The sequence below is a fragment of the Myiozetetes cayanensis genome, unplaced genomic scaffold (genome assembly GCF_022539395.1).
Source record: "Myiozetetes cayanensis isolate MyiCay16 unplaced genomic scaffold, myiCay2020 scf14, whole genome shotgun sequence".
Classification (NCBI taxonomy): Eukaryota; Metazoa; Chordata; class Aves; order Passeriformes; family Tyrannidae; genus Myiozetetes; species Myiozetetes cayanensis.
This window is the reverse complement of record NW_026087048.1, coordinates 4,559,933-4,575,754: the sequence shown is the minus strand read 5'-3', so window position 1 is coordinate 4,575,754 and position 15,822 is coordinate 4,559,933. Positions and strand designations below refer to the sequence as shown.

General features: G+C 51.2%; 2 protein-coding genes across 3 annotated transcripts in view; one reads left to right on the top strand and one right to left on the bottom strand.

The window, feature by feature from the left end:
• BBS4 (Bardet-Biedl syndrome 4) overlaps window positions 1-1,602 on the top strand; it is a 35,584-nt gene extending 33,982 nt beyond the window's left edge. The window contains exon 16 of the mRNA XM_050309472.1: window positions 134-1,602. Within this exon, the coding sequence (XP_050165429.1) occupies window positions 134-414 (281 nt within the window). The 3' untranslated portion in view covers window positions 415-1,602. The remainder of the gene's footprint in view (window positions 1-133) is intronic.
• ADPGK (ADP dependent glucokinase) lies at window positions 1,216-14,041 on the bottom strand. Of its 2 annotated transcripts, none has more exons than XM_050309473.1 (7): window positions 13,826-14,041; window positions 10,862-11,087; window positions 9,453-9,515; window positions 9,086-9,206; window positions 8,606-8,802; window positions 7,793-7,891; window positions 1,216-7,308 (listed from the first exon to the last, which is right to left on the bottom strand). In XM_050309473.1, exons 1-7 carry the CDS (start codon window positions 14,038-14,040, stop codon window positions 6,757-6,759), a joined length of 1,473 nt encoding a protein of 490 aa, XP_050165430.1. In that variant the 5' UTR covers window position 14,041; the 3' UTR covers window positions 1,216-6,756. The 2 variants fall into 2 exon arrangements, with proteins under 2 accessions (XP_050165430.1, XP_050165431.1); XM_050309474.1 differs by having other exon boundaries at window positions 1,216-7,305.
• Window positions 14,042-15,822: the final 1,781 nt, after the last annotated feature.

The following is a 15,822-nucleotide window of genomic DNA, read 5'->3' as shown; positions in this document are numbered from 1 at the left end:
ATGCTGGGCAGAAGGAATCTGAGAGTAGTGAATATCTGTGATTGTTCTGCATCTCTGTGCTGATGGGAAGGGCAGAAAGAACAGACACAACATGTGTAGCTGTAGAGTAACTCTACCTATGTCCTCTCCCCAGGTGTTGGAACATCAGCTCTGCCAGCAAAGCCTCCCTCCCTGCCTCTGGAACCAGACCAGGACCCAGAAACGAGCCCCGAGGAGAGCTCGGCAGCCGCAGGGGACGCGGCAGCAGGGCAAGGGGAAGCGCGGGAGCCAGCAGGGACCGGAGTAGGACGGGCTCTGGGCACCTCCCCGGCTGCCTGGCACCTGGGAAAGGGACCTGCTCCTCTCTGCTCCTCCCTGCCCCACAGGCCCTCACCCCACTGGCAGTTGTCTGGACACAGCTGTTTGTGTCAGTGACTTTTAGCACTGGGCTCTGTCCCAGCTTGTTACAGTGATCAGAAGAGGTTGGTGTGTAGCTACTCTTAGTGTGGGCACCACAAGAGACTGGAGGATGAGGATCCAGCTCTCCACAGGTTGGGTGTGAGCCCTGTAGAAGAATCCCAAGGCATTCGGTACGTTTAGCAAAGCCAGCAGTGGTGACTTGGGATCCTGGACCCCGAGGAGGACCACACCCTTCCAGTGGCTGAACTGGTGAGCAGCTGATTTTCCACAAAGAACCAGTAAATTGAACCTTCAGGGCTCTTTTTGTTTACTGGTTGAGCTCCCCAGCTGTTTGAAAACCTATTTCCTGCTTTTAGTTCTGCGCTGTTGGATTGTATCCCTCCATAATGAACAGGCCAGGAGAGGAAGGTTGGTAATGGAAACTTCTCTGAGGCAACAAAGCAGCACGAGCTGCTCTGGGGCCATCCCCATCCTTCAGCTGTGCTTTGTGTTTCTGTGACCCAGAACGACATTAATGCATCTTTAGAGCCCAGCCAGGAGCTGAAGTGCTCTCCTGCTCCCTGGAGAACACCAGAGTAAGAACCCTCCCTTTCCTCTCTGTTTTGATGGCCCAAGCTGCTGATCTTTAACATGGCTGTTTCTCCCCTCTGCTCTTCTCTCTGCTGGGTTTTTCTGTCAGCACAGTTCCAGGGCAGCATTCCTGCAAGGATTCCCTCCTGTAAGGGTTCCATCCTGCCAGGAGTTGAAGAAAGCAGGATTTTTTTTGTGGAGCACTGGCAAATTAAAACCAACCAGACAAGGAGCAGGTACATCAGGTACAGTGCAGACATTTTTATTCACATTGAACTTCTTACACTGGGAGTTCCTGCAGTGTAACAAGAGTGCCTGGGAGGAAGAGGTCAGGATTGCAGAGCAGGGGTGGGCAGGGGCTGGGAATTCTTCACCTCAACCCCAAAACTTGAGTTCAAGACAGATTTTTTTCCTAGGATGCTTTGATAGGGTAAATGTCACACGGGGAGCATGTACAGCATTTGAAGGTACCTGTGAAGGGATTTATTTTAAATATGTATTTTGGTGAAGAGGTTACACAGATATTGAACCAATTCTCCTTCTGTGAAACAAAGCAGTAGCACCTTCCTACTTCCTGGGAAGCATTTTTGAATATGTAATTTCAGTTGGATAATAAACAGAACTGCAATTCCTCGTCCTGTCCCCTCTCCTCCCCTGGCTCTGGTGATGATGGCATTTGCACACAGTAAATTCCTAGGATCTGATCTTTCTGGAGAGCTTTTTTGTGCTAATGGTAACGAGGCTGGACTGTTCATTCAGCTGGAATTAAGCAAGGGACTCTTCAGCAGGACTGCACTGAGGCATTTAGGGATTTTAGAAATCACACCTTATGCTCCAAAACCTGTTTCTGGCATCAGCCATAATTCTAATCTTCTCTTTTCCCCCCGTAATGGAAATTTTAAGATGGAAAACAATAATGAGCTTAATTTCTAGGGAAGTAGAAACCATCTGCTTTAGGACTTTTCTTGCCCTTTTTAGGAAAACGTCTTTGATGAGCCAGGGTAAATCACAGAGCTCACAAGGTTCTCTGCAGCTTGGCTTCTGCACAGAAAACAGACTTGAAGACACTCAAACATAAATGCCTGGGCAGCGAGACCTTGTTTCTGCCAAGAGTAATAATTTATCCATCCAGCAATGTATGTTCAACCCCAGAAAATCTGGTTTTGAGGTCCCTGAGACAACTGGATGCTGATTTATGGCACAGGCAGGATTAGTGGATACCTGCCATGCTCCTGGACGTGTTTGCTCAGTTGTGCCTGAGCCAGGTGGACACAGGGGTCTTTAAGATGTTAAAAATTGAGATTTCCCAGTTGGGAAGTGGGTTTCAGTTGGCAAAGCCTCCTCTGCAGAGACAGACAGGGACCAGTGCTCAGAGAGCTAAAATAATAAGCTCCACACATAAATGTACTCAGGAGGAGCATGTGTTGCAGCAAGTACTTCATCTGCCAAGACTTTTCTGGAAGATAAGTCCAGTTCTACTACAAGGAAAGCTTTACCACTCTCTCAAACCAAATTGCTCCAAAAAAATCCGTGTTTTTAATGGAAGATCCAGGTGAGCTCTGAACCCGGTTTTTCCCAGGCTGCTCCAAGGAGCAGCTTTCCTGAGAAAGTCACAGGGAAGGTTTTCCGGGTATTTTTTTTCATTGCCCCCACTTGCATTTCACAATTCCTGCCAGGATTTGTGTCCCTCAGTTGCTGTGGGAGCTGATCCCAGGCTGTTGGGAACAGACGCCTTCCCGAGCTCCCGGCACAGACGGGAATGGCCACGTGAGCCATTTCCAACCTGCAATGTTCCCTTTGCTGAGGGAACATCCCCCCACCAGTCTGGATCAGAAACTCCCTGAGAATTCAGCCTGGATCCACCTGAGAGATTACACAAGAACTGCTCCATCTGTTAGGGAGGGGAGCTTTGTCTGATGTCTCTGGGCAGCCAGGACCAGCATTCCTGGCTCCGAGATCCAGGTTTTATTGCAGACTTTAATCAGACCCACTATTTGTCTGGTTTTCCTCCTGTTTTCCCTAAAATTGGTGAGTTTCCTTAGCCCAGGAATAGCAGGGCAGCACGCTGTGTGACAGGAGCTGCTCTGGACACGTGAGGCAGCGTCCAGTGCCAAATATTAGCACAGAGACACCTGAGCTGGTCACTCACTCCAACCCTCAGCTCTCCTAAGCTTATCTCCCTAACTTACCCAAGCTGCAAGTGCCAAAGAGAGCCCAAACCAACTTTTAGGGTAACTGGAAATCGACTTCTGTTTTACCATTCTCACAAAACTGTCCCCCTATTCAACTCTTTACCTGTGGCACATAATTCCTGATAACTCAGCATATCCTTACACAATAAATAGTAAAAAAAGAAAGCCAAGCACAAGTGCTGAGGGTTTTCCACAGGGTTTTGGAGTGGATCTCGTGCTCTGTTGCTGTCCAGGCTTTGGATTCCAGTGGCTGAGGAGTGGAGCTGAGCTCTAAGGCAGCATCTAACACAGGGCAGAGCAGCTGCTGAGGTCTTTGCTAAAGGCTCAGAAGGAACTTTTCAGCACCAGTTCTGTAAAAAGGAATTTGGGAGGGAAGAGCAAACCTAACTGGATCTCACATATCCCAACAGGAGATAACCAGGAAACACAGAAGTAAAAACAGAAAAATAATTCCTTAGCATGTTGTAAAACTCTCCTGGAGAGGGGAAAAAAAACTGGGAAGAGTTGGATTTGGGATTAGTTTTTCCATGGAGAGCACCAAGGGCACAGCGAAGGAACGTGTCCTTTGGGACTCTGCCAGCCTCCTGTGATTCACACCTCTCAAATAACCCACCACCTGACCTGCAGTAAGGGACAGGCACAGAAAAGATGGGAACAATGCTCATTCTGGATCCTGGATAAGACAAAATAACCCAAACCAAGGTGGCTGCAGGTGGAAATACCCAAGTACACAGCTTTTGCCATGGAGAGGTGTCACCACCCTGAGCTCAGCTGCTGCACCTCCAGCCACGTGTGTGTGAATAAACATTTCCAGTGGAAACCCTTGCTTGGGAGTGGGAGGTTGGCTGAGGTTTGAGTCCTCCTGCACTCTGGATTTCCAGGTGTGAGAAACACAGGAGAACCACCAGAATTTGCAGAGACAGAGAGGATCAGAGGCAGCAGAGCCACTTCAAGCCTGGGTTTGAAACTTTGGTATTTTTGCAGCTTTTAGAGCAGCTTTTCTGTGCTGTCACTACTGAAGCTGTGCAGAGGTGTGAGACTGCACGGGCAGGGGAAGGATTTCAGGAGCTCTGCCACCCTGTCCTTCCCTTGGGAAGGCAGAGGGAAGTTAAGCACATCATGTTCACAGCATGTGGAACATGCAGGGAAGGCTGCTGGGCCCCTCCATCCATACATTCACATTTATTACCATATAGATTGTTTCAGAACTGAATCCTGGATCCCACCAGCACAGCTGCTTAAGGATGATCCTTGGGAAGTGCACTTGGTGGCAGGTGAGCTGTGTGTGCCTGCTAAAGCACATCTGGATGGAGCAGCAGCCTGGCCATCACGAGCTGCTGCATTTGAGATGTGACTCACAGAGCCAGCCACTCCCAGGGCACCCACGGGAGAAATGTTACCTGGTGGGAAAGAACAGGAACAGCAGGAAGGAGGAGCCAACAATAATGAGTTTAACTTTAAGGCCCAGATGATTTCTAAGCAATAACCTGCTTTTTTATAATTGTTTACACCAATTATTTATCCAAAGTAGCTTAAAAAAAGATGCTTTAGGCCTGTCACATTCCTGTTCAATACAAGCACAACTTTGCCCTTGGACAAGGTCTGTAAGTGCAGCCCCGTGGTTTTAAGTGGCCACAGGGAATGCCAGTCCAATCAGCCTCACATCCCTGGAAGTGGTTTTGGAAGACAGAAGTGAAATACAGCAGCAGGGCCACTGCTGGTGACAGCTTGTGTGTGTTTAGTTTTGTTCTGTTTCCAACCTGAGAATCCACAGCTTGGCTCAGTGTCAGGAAAGTGGCACCCAGAAGGATCAGTTCTCCAGCTGGCAGATCCACGGCCTTTGGTGGCCCTGGCCATCATGAGAGGCTGCAAAACAACCCTGCTAATGGCCTTGGACCTCACAGACAGCTGAGAGGTTTTTTAATTATTTTTTCATTTAGGAAGACTAAACCAGAACTACAAGTCCTGTGCTACAGTTTATCAATAATAACAATAATAAAAAAAATAATAATCTGGATAGAAATACTTCCAGTCTTAAGAAGATCCCACACCAAGATAAAATGCTGAGAGTCAAGGGAAACTCGGGATGAGCTGCAGGAAAACACAGCAGTGACTGTTTCTGCTCTGTACAGCACAGACTTTGCTCAGAGGGAAAGCTGAATACACACTGACAGCCAGCATTGTGTGCTGAGTCAGTGCAAGTACAACAGCTGCCAATTTTTATCCTTGCAGAGCATTCAGGATGGATTTTCCAAGAGGAGAACATCCCTGACAGCAGCATGACAGTGTTACTGAAACAATCACTCCACCCTGAGTGACAGACTCTCCTCCCCTCCACTCAGACACAAAGACTGACCTCAAACGACCTCCTACACACTCTTGTGAGGCACAGGCTTGCCCAGACATGCTGATGGCATTTAATCCACTTCTACTGAGAAATGGCTGTGAGAGCTATGCAGAGACACCTGAAGTGGCCAGAGATAAACCATGCTGGAAAACAGACACAAAACCCAGGCTGGTGTCCTGCAGTTCGTGGTGTGTGACTGTGAACAGGTAAAAAACCAGGAGTATTTAACAAGGACACAGGGTTCTGCTTTTTTAATTTCAAAGGCCAGCAGAGAAACTATTGGTGACCTAGTCAAAAAACCTCCAACATCAAACCCTAAAAAGGCCTCCTCACTTCAGTCTTACCTGGAAAATGCTGTTACAGCTTCTGAGCTTCCAGAGGGACCTTCCCTAATATATGAACCCTTCTGAATGGAGAGCAGGAAGACTGTAGAATTTGGCACAATCATTCCCAAACAACCAAAACTGAGTCTCCAGCACTCAAGAGCATTTCTGTAACATCAGCTGGAAGCCCCTGCTGTCAGCAGAGAAGGTATTTAGTGTACAGCAAACACAGGTAACGCTGGCAGGGAAGCAGAGCTGTCCCCCAAATAAATGCCCCGATTATCTTCACTCCCACTTTCCCAAAAGCTAAGCACAGCCTGCTGGGGCTCAGTTGAACACCCTTAGTCACAGATAGCCAGCATCACCTGCACAGTCTGCATCACATTTTGGGACCCTGGCTCCCTCTGGGGACACCGAGAGGTGATTTCACCAGGCAAGAATTCCACCACCACCCCAGGCAAGGGAAGGTTTGCTGGGAGGAGATAAGCCACAAGCCTTTTATTTGGAATTTACCAGAGGCAAGGCAGGGCCTGGCACTGCTGTGCTCTCCCTGGGATCCACAGGCAGGCAGTTCTCCTGCTGCACTTCCCAGCACTACCTGACAAAGATCCATTCTGAGCTACGTACAGCAAACCTACACCAGCCAGGGATTTTGGTCTTTGTGTCCCTCCCCCCTGCTCAGGACAAAGCCAATTTTCACATTAAATACTGAAACATCTGCACCCGCACGTGAAGTGTTCGAGTCACTGCCCAGTGACTGGAATGTGCCGACAGTTTATACCTGGCATTATTCTTTGGCTCTTTTTCAGTTATACCCGGAAAACACACCACACCTTGATTCTGTTCCTATGCCACCACTGCCTCAAACCCCAACCCACGGGTCTCGGCCGCCGTGCAGCCTGGAGAAGGAGAAGCTCCTGGTGTCCTACTGCGGATACGCCTCGGAGTAGAGCAGTCCCTCGGCTGAGATGGCGTCCCCCAGCCCCACGGTCCGCACGGGGTCCTTGCACACCAGCACGGGGGAGAAGTGGAACGAGATGCCTTCCCTGTGCCAGTGCACCACGGGCTCGTCCGGGTTCAGGGAGATCTTGGCGGGAGCCTCCGTGTGGGAGGTGAGGAACTCGCGGGGGGCCTTGAGCAGGACCCTGCTGGTGTCGATGGTGTCGGTGGCGCAGGCCTGGGTGCCGGCGGCCCTGGCCCCGGCCGCCACCGCCGCCGCCTGGTTGCCCCAGTGCCCGTCCACGGTGGCCAGGATGTGGTAGGCCAGGGTGTGGAAGTGGATCCGCGTGAGGTCGGACGCCCGCTCCGCTGCCCTCCCGTGCTCCTTCAGGATCCAGAAGAGGATGTCGCTGACCACCCCCACGTCGGGAATCCCGCTCCAGGAGCCCAGGGAGGCGTGGGGGCCGGAGGCAGCCTGGGTGAGGAACAGCAGCTCCTGCTCGTTCAGCCCGATGGAGTTCACCAGGGGAAAGACCTGCTAACAGAAACACGGGAACCACGGGTTTGCCTTCACAGGGACAGTGGGATTTGGGATTCCTCCTTTGGGGTGTGGGTGTTACAGTATCCTGGTGTGCTCAGCACCCAGTTTCCCAGAGAGATGCAGCCCAAAGTCACTGCAGTTCTCCAAGATGGCAAGAATTACTGGGCCAAGGAAACATTCCATTTGGTGCAATTCATTTTCTAGACACCCACTTTGACAAGAGTAACAAAACATCAACTTCATATGAAACACTCATAACACTGAGATCACATCCATGGCAGGATAAACGAGGCACCACCGGGATCTGCAGGAAAGAAATTCTGCAAAGAAATCGAGGTTTTTTTAAATTATAAACTCAGATCAGATTCAATCTTTGAATGGATAGTCCTAATCCTAAATTTTAATTTCTGTATTCATATATCAGTCTGTGCATTGTGATACTGAACCTGAGAAAACCAGCATGTCCTTTCATTTTCCTTACCTGATGCATAATGTTGCTCATAAAATCCTGATCAGTCATACTGGCCAGCTCCAGGTGAATGGGAATGTCAGTCGGGATATCGGAGATGGAGGCCACAGCCTACAGGAAAATAAAAAAACACCAAACCCAAAACATGTACTTATTAAGAAACAGGAGGAGGAAACTTGAAATACACATACTATAATCTTCCTGTGCATGGATTTAAACACAATTCCAAATGTGATGTCTGACCAGTGGATGTACTGCTAAGGGAGGAAATAAAAACAACTGCTAGTTTTCAGAATTCCAGAGCAGGAAAACTGTATCCAATCCTAATCTGCACCCAGCTCAGCACCTTTTCTAATGGACTAATTCCAAGACCTCATATATCTGAAGGAACTGTAGAACAGTTGATCCTAGAACACAAAAAAAGGCCAGTGCCTTGCATCAGGACCAGAACTCAGCTGTAAAACAGGTGGTGTAACACAGATGCTGCTTAAGGAATGCCAGTGTTGATTATAACCTGGATAATCTTGGTATCTGGGATATAAAAGGTGTGATTTAGCCACCAGACAAGCCCAGTAACCAGGTCAGTGCTCTCCAGCCAGGCAACCATCCCTTCTTCTTCCTTGACAACTCACTGAATCTAAGAAAAGTCAGTGTTACAGAACTAGACTTTTGCTATTCCTGCAGTTCCCAGTCTCCTTTTAGCAGGCAACACTGGGATTTGTGGGAGAGCCGAAGGCACAGCCCACCTACACCTTCCAAGCCGGGAAAACAAGGCCTTGCCACCAAGCACTTGCTGGAAAACACTCAGGTGTTCCCATCTCTCACCTCCATCAGCCGTCTCTGTCGCGCCTCCTTGCTCTGCCCTTCCATCATGTGGAGTCCTGAAAGCACCACAAGGTCCGGCTGGAATTCATCCAAGCTGGACACAAACACTTCCAGCATGTTGAGGGCGCCGTTGGACAGGTCGTGGGAGAAGATGAAGCGGTTGGCAGTGGGTGCTTTCACTTGGCCCCACTCCTCACCTGGGGTGGAGCAAACAGAGGCAAGGGGGTGGAAACTGTTGTATTCCTGGGTGAGATCACAAGTTAAATGGGCTCCAGCAGCAGCAGGAAAACACATGGATTTGTTTCAGCACTACATGAGGGTTACTCTGAGTTTCATCTGCACGTGGGTAAACGGTCCCTTTGTGTTTTCAGGGACCATTTTGGTGTTTGTGCAGCTTTAGAATGACACCCATCAGGGCTGTGCGTCAACCCCAGTGATGTCTGGGGTTCCCATCTTAACACTCCACTTTTGGGAAGGTACCTGCTTGATACTCCAGGATAAGATGGAATTCATCTCTTTCCTGCATGGATTCAGGTGGCACGACCACGTTGTCATCGAGCAGTTCGTGGAGTCTGGGGCCAACTGGGCCACAAAGGAGGATCTAGAAAACAGGAGAAAAAACCCCAGGTTTCCCTGCCATGTCCCTTGCCAAAATGTAAGCATCACCTAGACAATTTTTAAAAAGTTAATAATTCAGTTTTTAAAAATCAGCTGTGTTTTCAACTTGGAAGGCCAAACATATGTTCCACTATAACCCAAGAAATAACCGCCAGATCCCCAAAATCTACAGGGAAGTAATTTGCTTGAGACAAACAAACAGCATGAAACCTTTGGAGTGTGTGTGTACCTTCAGGTCTGGATTCGTGGCGAGCTTCTGCCCGATGAGAGCAGCGTTTCCTCCCACGTAGAGCTGTAAGACAAACAGCAGGGTGTGGGTCCCCTTGCTGTGGGACCTTCGTGCATGTTCAGTCCTCGGCACAGGGGGGAGATTCTGGGTCTTCAGAACACAGGCCAGCAGTACCCAAGTTACTAAAGCTTAATGGGGTTGAAGGCAGAACAACTTCACAGTTCTCTGTGAGAATCTCAACAAGTTGAGTGTTCTGTTTTTGTTAAATCTAAATATTTGCTACAGGTAATGACCATGTAGAAATCAATTCATTCCTAACATTAACAGTGCTGAAGGATTCAGCACATAAAGGGCCCTCACTCCTGTGCCAGTTCTCCATTGCACTGGGTGACCTGTGGGTTTTTAGCAAGGCTGCCAAGGAATCATTTAAAAACTGCAACAGCTCTTCCTCCAGTCAGAGGTTGAGGTGAATCCTGGTCCCTGGGCCCATGTGGAGTGAGAGGAACCTTCCTACCTTTCTTCAGGTAAGAAAGGTCAAACTTCCCAGTGAGAAAACTGATGTGAGCTTTGAAACCAATGAATGTGGATTGTCATGAGGGTCACAGACACTCAGAGGAGGCCGCGGAGCTGCTCCGAGGGCTGGAGCCCCTCTGCTCTGGAGCCAGGCTGGGAGAGCTGGGGATGTTCAGCTGGAGAAGAGAAGCTCCAGGGAGACCTGAGAGCCCCTTCCAGAGCCTAAAGGGGCTCCAGGAGAGCTGGAGAGCGACTTGGGACAAGGGCCTGGAGGAACAGGCCAAGGGGGAGTGGCTTCCCACTGCCAAAGGGCAGGGTTAGATGGGATATTGGGAAGGAATTGTTGGCTGTGAGGGTGGTGAGGCCCTGGCACAGGTTGTCCAGAGCAGCTGTGTCTGCCCCATCCCTGGAAATGTCCAAGGCCAGGTTGGATGGGGCTTGGAGCAACCTGAGATAGTGGAAGGTGTCCCTGCCCATAGCAAGAGGTGGAACCAGATGAGCTTCAGGGTCCCTTCCAACCCAAACCATTCTGGGATTCTCTGGCAGAGAACAGGCCATGGAAGGATCCAGCTAAGAATCCGGTGATTCCTTGCTCCCTGCCTCCTCCAAGGTGTTAGAGCCACTGTTACAGCCTCAGCCCCATCTGGCTCCCATATAACAATATTCTTAAAGAGGCATCTTTGACATTTCACTTTGGGAATGTCAGCAGAGGAGAGACCCATTTAAACCCCTCCTGTTTGCAGCAGGGGCAGAACCCTGTGGAAAACCATTCACACACTCAAGCTACACCTCAAGTTCCCTTCCCAAAGGACTTGCTGTCTCACTAGAGGGAAAATGGAAGTCCCTGGTGGTCAGTAAGAACCACGCTTGCCCACCCTGTGCTGGTGCAGCCCCACCTGTGCCGCAGGGTGCTCCGAGGCCGTCCGCGCGATGTCCTGGAACGCCGCGGCGTCGCTGAAGAACCGCTCGGCGGCCGCCCCTCGCTGCATGAAGTGGCTGAAGGCCTCGCCCAGGTCCTGCCCGGAGCTCAGCACCGCATGGTCCTTCCCGTCGCCCGGTTCCAGACCCAGTGCCTCCAGCAGCTTCACGCCCGACAGCACCACATCCACACAGGCGTTGACGCTGGAAGAGACAAGGAAAAGGCGTCCTGGGGAAACCACACGGAGCCAAGGGAACTGGGGTTAGCTCAGCTGGTCACAGCATGGTGGTGATCATGCCAAGGTCATGGGTTTGAGCCCTGTAGAGACCATTCACTTAAGAGCTGGGCTCGATGATCCCTGTGGGTCCCTTCCAACTGGGAATACTCTGACGGTCCTGAACCTGTGAGACAGCACAGTGAGATCACGGCCCAGGCAGGCATGGCTGTTCAGGGGGAGAACAACCAACCAAATGGAAATAAACCCTCACAAAGGCACAGCAGTTCCCTGAAGTTCTCTCCTAAAGCCTTCTCCCTTTGATTTGCCTTTATTGCACTGCAGAGGAGAGGGGGATTTCTAATTTTCTGCTGAATTAACACAAGGAAGAGTGAGCTCTGTGGTCCTAAGATGGTTGAGTAGGTTACAATACAGGTTTGCTTCATTTGCTGCCTTAGACTCACTCAAAAAAAGAATGGGCACAATAAGCAAATAATTAATTTTTAATTCTTAGCAGCTTTTAAAAATATATATATTTTGGATTTAAAATGTGCATGCAATTCAAAACTGTTAAAAACAAAACTGAAAGTATTTAAGCCAGCTAGATCAGCCTCTTGAGTTTCAGCTGCTCCTAATAATACCCAAACCCACACACAAACTCCCCACACAGGCTGGTTCTGTTTATAAGAAGTCAAGAGAGCGATTTGTCAGTTGAAATATTTGAAAACTGCGATTTCTAAAGGATGATCCCTAACTCCCAGAAATAGCATGCAGTGAAAGCAGGAGAAACTGCAATAGTTAGAGAGAGAAAAGAACCATTTCAGCAGGTCCAGGCTTTGTGGAAAACCTGTCTAACTTCCAGTCCCTATTTCTTATCAATCACATCAATTTAATCACAGTCTAGTTCAAATCAGAGAACAGGAAAGTTCTACCTGGGACCAGGCCCCCACGAAGACAATTTGTGAACACTGCCCTCGTTTCACCCTGTGATTTCAGAGAGATACCAACCCATACCAAATATTTCCTGAGACGATACCAGCAATTATTTAAGCATCTTGTGGACCTGCTGTCAAGTACCATTTCTATTCCTTTGCCTCACACTTCCCTGACAGGGATCCAAACCATCTATAAAAATCTTGCAGGATCTCTGACTTTCTCTGCATCTCCGCCCACACTCCCAAGGCCAGTTCCTGCTCCAGGGCAGTGTGGAGTGCCCAGCACCAGCATTCCTCCTTGGAAGGGCCCTCTCAAGGGGACACTGAGGCCACAACACCGGAAAGCTGCATCACACAAAATAAAGGACACAAAAAGCCCTGAGGCTTTTCAGTCCACGAGGTAACCAGCCCAGAAATCCTCTGGATGTGCATCATCTCCTGCACTGAGGAGAGAGAAATACTCTCGCACAGCAGGGTAAAGAAATGACAAGCTCAAGCAGCCTTTTGGCCCCAATTTTATGTTTTAATGAATCGTTAAAGATCCAAGGGGATGAAACCAAGTCACATTCCTCTGCCAGCACACAGCTCCACAGCCATGGGGGTGGATAACTCCTTCCAACACCTGAAGGCTGAATCTTCCAGTCAAAGTCAAGTTATCCTGCCATGTCTTTATATTTAAAAGGAAGTGAGTGAAGTGCTCTATGTGACGTCCAGATTAATGGTCCGATTTAAAACCAGCATTTGAAGTCAATGTGATATTCCTGAACTTTCCCCTTCTTTCCTTTCCACTTAAAAAACAGGAAGGGTGTTGGATTTCCCTGGCCATGCACAGGTGCCTTTGAGATCCATTGCCTTCTCCTCTTCCTTCCCTTCACTCCCTTCTCCACTTTATAAACTTGCCTCTGGTACTTATTCATTGCCAGCCTGAACCAGATGAGCCAGAAGCTCCAAGTCCCTCAGACACTGGATGTAAGTTTGTTTTACAGGGGAGGCTGCCAACGGGGCCTAAACCCCACAGCACCCTGAAATCACCAGCACGGGAGCGTTCTGGGTCATTCCTCCCCTCAGCTGAGGTCCGACCGAGCAGTGCTGTGGGGAGGAGCTGCACTCTTGAGGAAATCATGGAATGGTTTGGGTTGGAAAGTGTCCTCAAGGCTCATCTCATTCCACCCCTGGCCATGAGCAGGGACACCTTCCACTAGCCCAGGTTGCTCCAAGCCCCGTCCAATCTGGCCTTCAACACTTGCAAGGATGGGGCAGCCACAGCTGCTCTGGACAACCTGTGACAGGGCCTCACCCCCTCACAGCCAACAATTCCTTCCCAATATCCCACCTAACCCTGCCCTCTGGCAGTGGGAAGCCATTCCCTCTTGGCCTGTCCCTCTATCCCTTGTCCCAAGTCCCTCTCCAGCAATCTTGGAGCCCCTTTAGGCTCTGGAAGGGGCTCTCAGGTCTCCCTGGAGCTTCTCTTCTCCAGCTGAACATCCCCAGCTCTCCCAGCCTGGCTCCAGAGAAGAGGGGCTCCAGCCCTCGGAGCAGCTCCGTGGCCTCCTCTGGACTCACTCCAGCAGCTCCCCATCCTTGTGCTGTTGGACCCCAGAGCTGGAGGCAGCTCTGCAGGGGGAGTCTCACCTGAGGGCGCAGATGCACCCCAGGTACATCCCTACCCGTGCCGAGGCCCCGACACATCCCTCCCCACGCACAAATCCGCACCCCCACACCCGCACCCCGCGGGACCGGGGATGTCCCTCCCGCCCCGCCGGGGGCGCTCCCCGCGCGCTCCCGCACCTACCCGACGGCGACGCGCGCCCAGCCGCGCGCGGGGCGGACAATGGCCGCCTGCCAGGCCGCCACCGTGCGCGCCTCCAGCGAGCGGGCGCGGCGCAGCGTCCCCAGCAGCGAGGCCGAGAGCTGCCGCAGGGCCGCGGGGGGCAGCTCGGGGCCCAGCACGCACAGGTAGCCCAGCGCCAGGGCCAGCAGGCCCACGCACACCGAGCGCTGCCACATCGCCCCGCTCCGCTCCGCCCGCTCCCCCGCCGCGGCTGAGGCGGGCCCCGCCGGCGGGGGCCTCCTTGCGCCGCCTCCGGAGCGCCCCGCCCCCGCCGGCCGCCGGCTGGCGGAACCCGCTGCGGGGAGCGCGGCCGCCTGCGCCGCCTGCGTATCCCCGTACGGGAATGGCGCTCCCGCCGCGCCACTCGCGTAGGGCCCGGCCGGCCCGCTGCGCCACCGGCGTAGCTCAGTACGGGGGCAGCGCGGGCGGCGCGTCGTGAGGGGAAATGGCGAGGCAGAGGTTCCCTCAGAGTACGGCCGGGCTGCGGCCCCCGGCGATGGGCCGTGCCGGGGCCGCCGGGCCCTCAGGCGGCGGGGAGCCGAGGCGAGGAGCCCGCGGTGAGCGCTGCCGCGGTGCCAGGGCCCTCAGCAGCGCTGAGCTGAAGCGTGGCTGGGCATCGCACCTGCACCTGTACCTGGTGCCGCCTCCCGTGCCCTGGGTTCCTCCTCACGGTGCCCCTTTTCTCAGTTCCTTATTTCCCAACACTCCTGTGGGTCTGTGTTGAATTTCCGCGCTGCCCAAGCAGCGCAGTGCCCGTGGCTGTGGTCACCCAGCTCCTCTGCCTCACACCAAGGGCTCTCTAATGTCCTGTGTCCAGCAATCCAAACGCTGGCTGAAATTAAGCACCAACCCTAGCGTTATATTCTTTTTTGCAGCATCTGGTTTCATCCTCTTCCGCGCCTTCTCCAGGGTTTTTTACCCTCCTCAGACCTGCCCCCAGCCCCAAGGCCGCCTGCGCTGGGAGCAGGGGCTGTGAGCGCCCTTTGCTGCCTGGTCCCTCCAACACAGAGGTGCTGTAGTGAGGAAAAAGGGAGGTGTCCCTTTTCAATGAAAGGGAGTTTTTCTGGGCTGCTTTAGAAATCCCAGGAACATTCGCTCGGAGACTTACGATAAAATTTGCAAGAGTTTGACAACTCTGTGCCACAGTGCGTTGGCTGAGGCAGCCGATAATTTTCTTATTCAGTTCTATGTTGTGAGTGATCGTCGTCTCCTCGGAGTCTGACAAAGCAAACAGTAAAGGAGATGGGATAGCAGAAGGCTTTTTTTTTTGTTGATTTTTCCCACTATTTAGGATTCAGGGATTGGTGTTCAGCCAGCAGCCATTATCATAAATTCATGACTGGCCCTCTGGGCTCATTTGGCTGCCCAACAGGTTCCATTTCTTACTGGTCTTTGCCATAAAGGACTTCCTCATTTATTTATTTATTTATTTGTTTGTTTGTTTATTTATTTGTCCTGTGCCTCTGAAGTTACTTCTCAGAGCACCAAGGAGGTGGAGTTGTCAGGACAGGGGGATCATGGGAGCTAGAACTGCTGGGGAAGGAGAGAGTGAGACCTGGCAGTGGATGGTGAACGGTGATCTTGGGCACTCACTGGGTTTATAAGCCTAAAGAATTATAATGTAATGATCTTTAAGAACAGAATGCTGAAAACAAACTAGAGGCCTTTCTGCTTTCCCTGTTCTTCAAGGAATCCCTCAAACAGCTCTTTATCCTCAAATAACTTCCTGGTGAAGTGCCTCATGACAGAGTGGTCATCTCTTGTCTCTCAGACCATGTTCAGCCCTCCAGAGCTGCTCTGTCAATATGTAACCCCTCCTTTTCCTTTGCTCAGGTGGTCTTTGGGTTTTGTCAGTAGCTTTTTCATTTGAACAAATTTAATGGTTTCCCCTTTGGTGGTTTTCTGGCTGATGTCTGATCTCTCTCATTATGAAACCTCACTGGTTCCACACTCACATT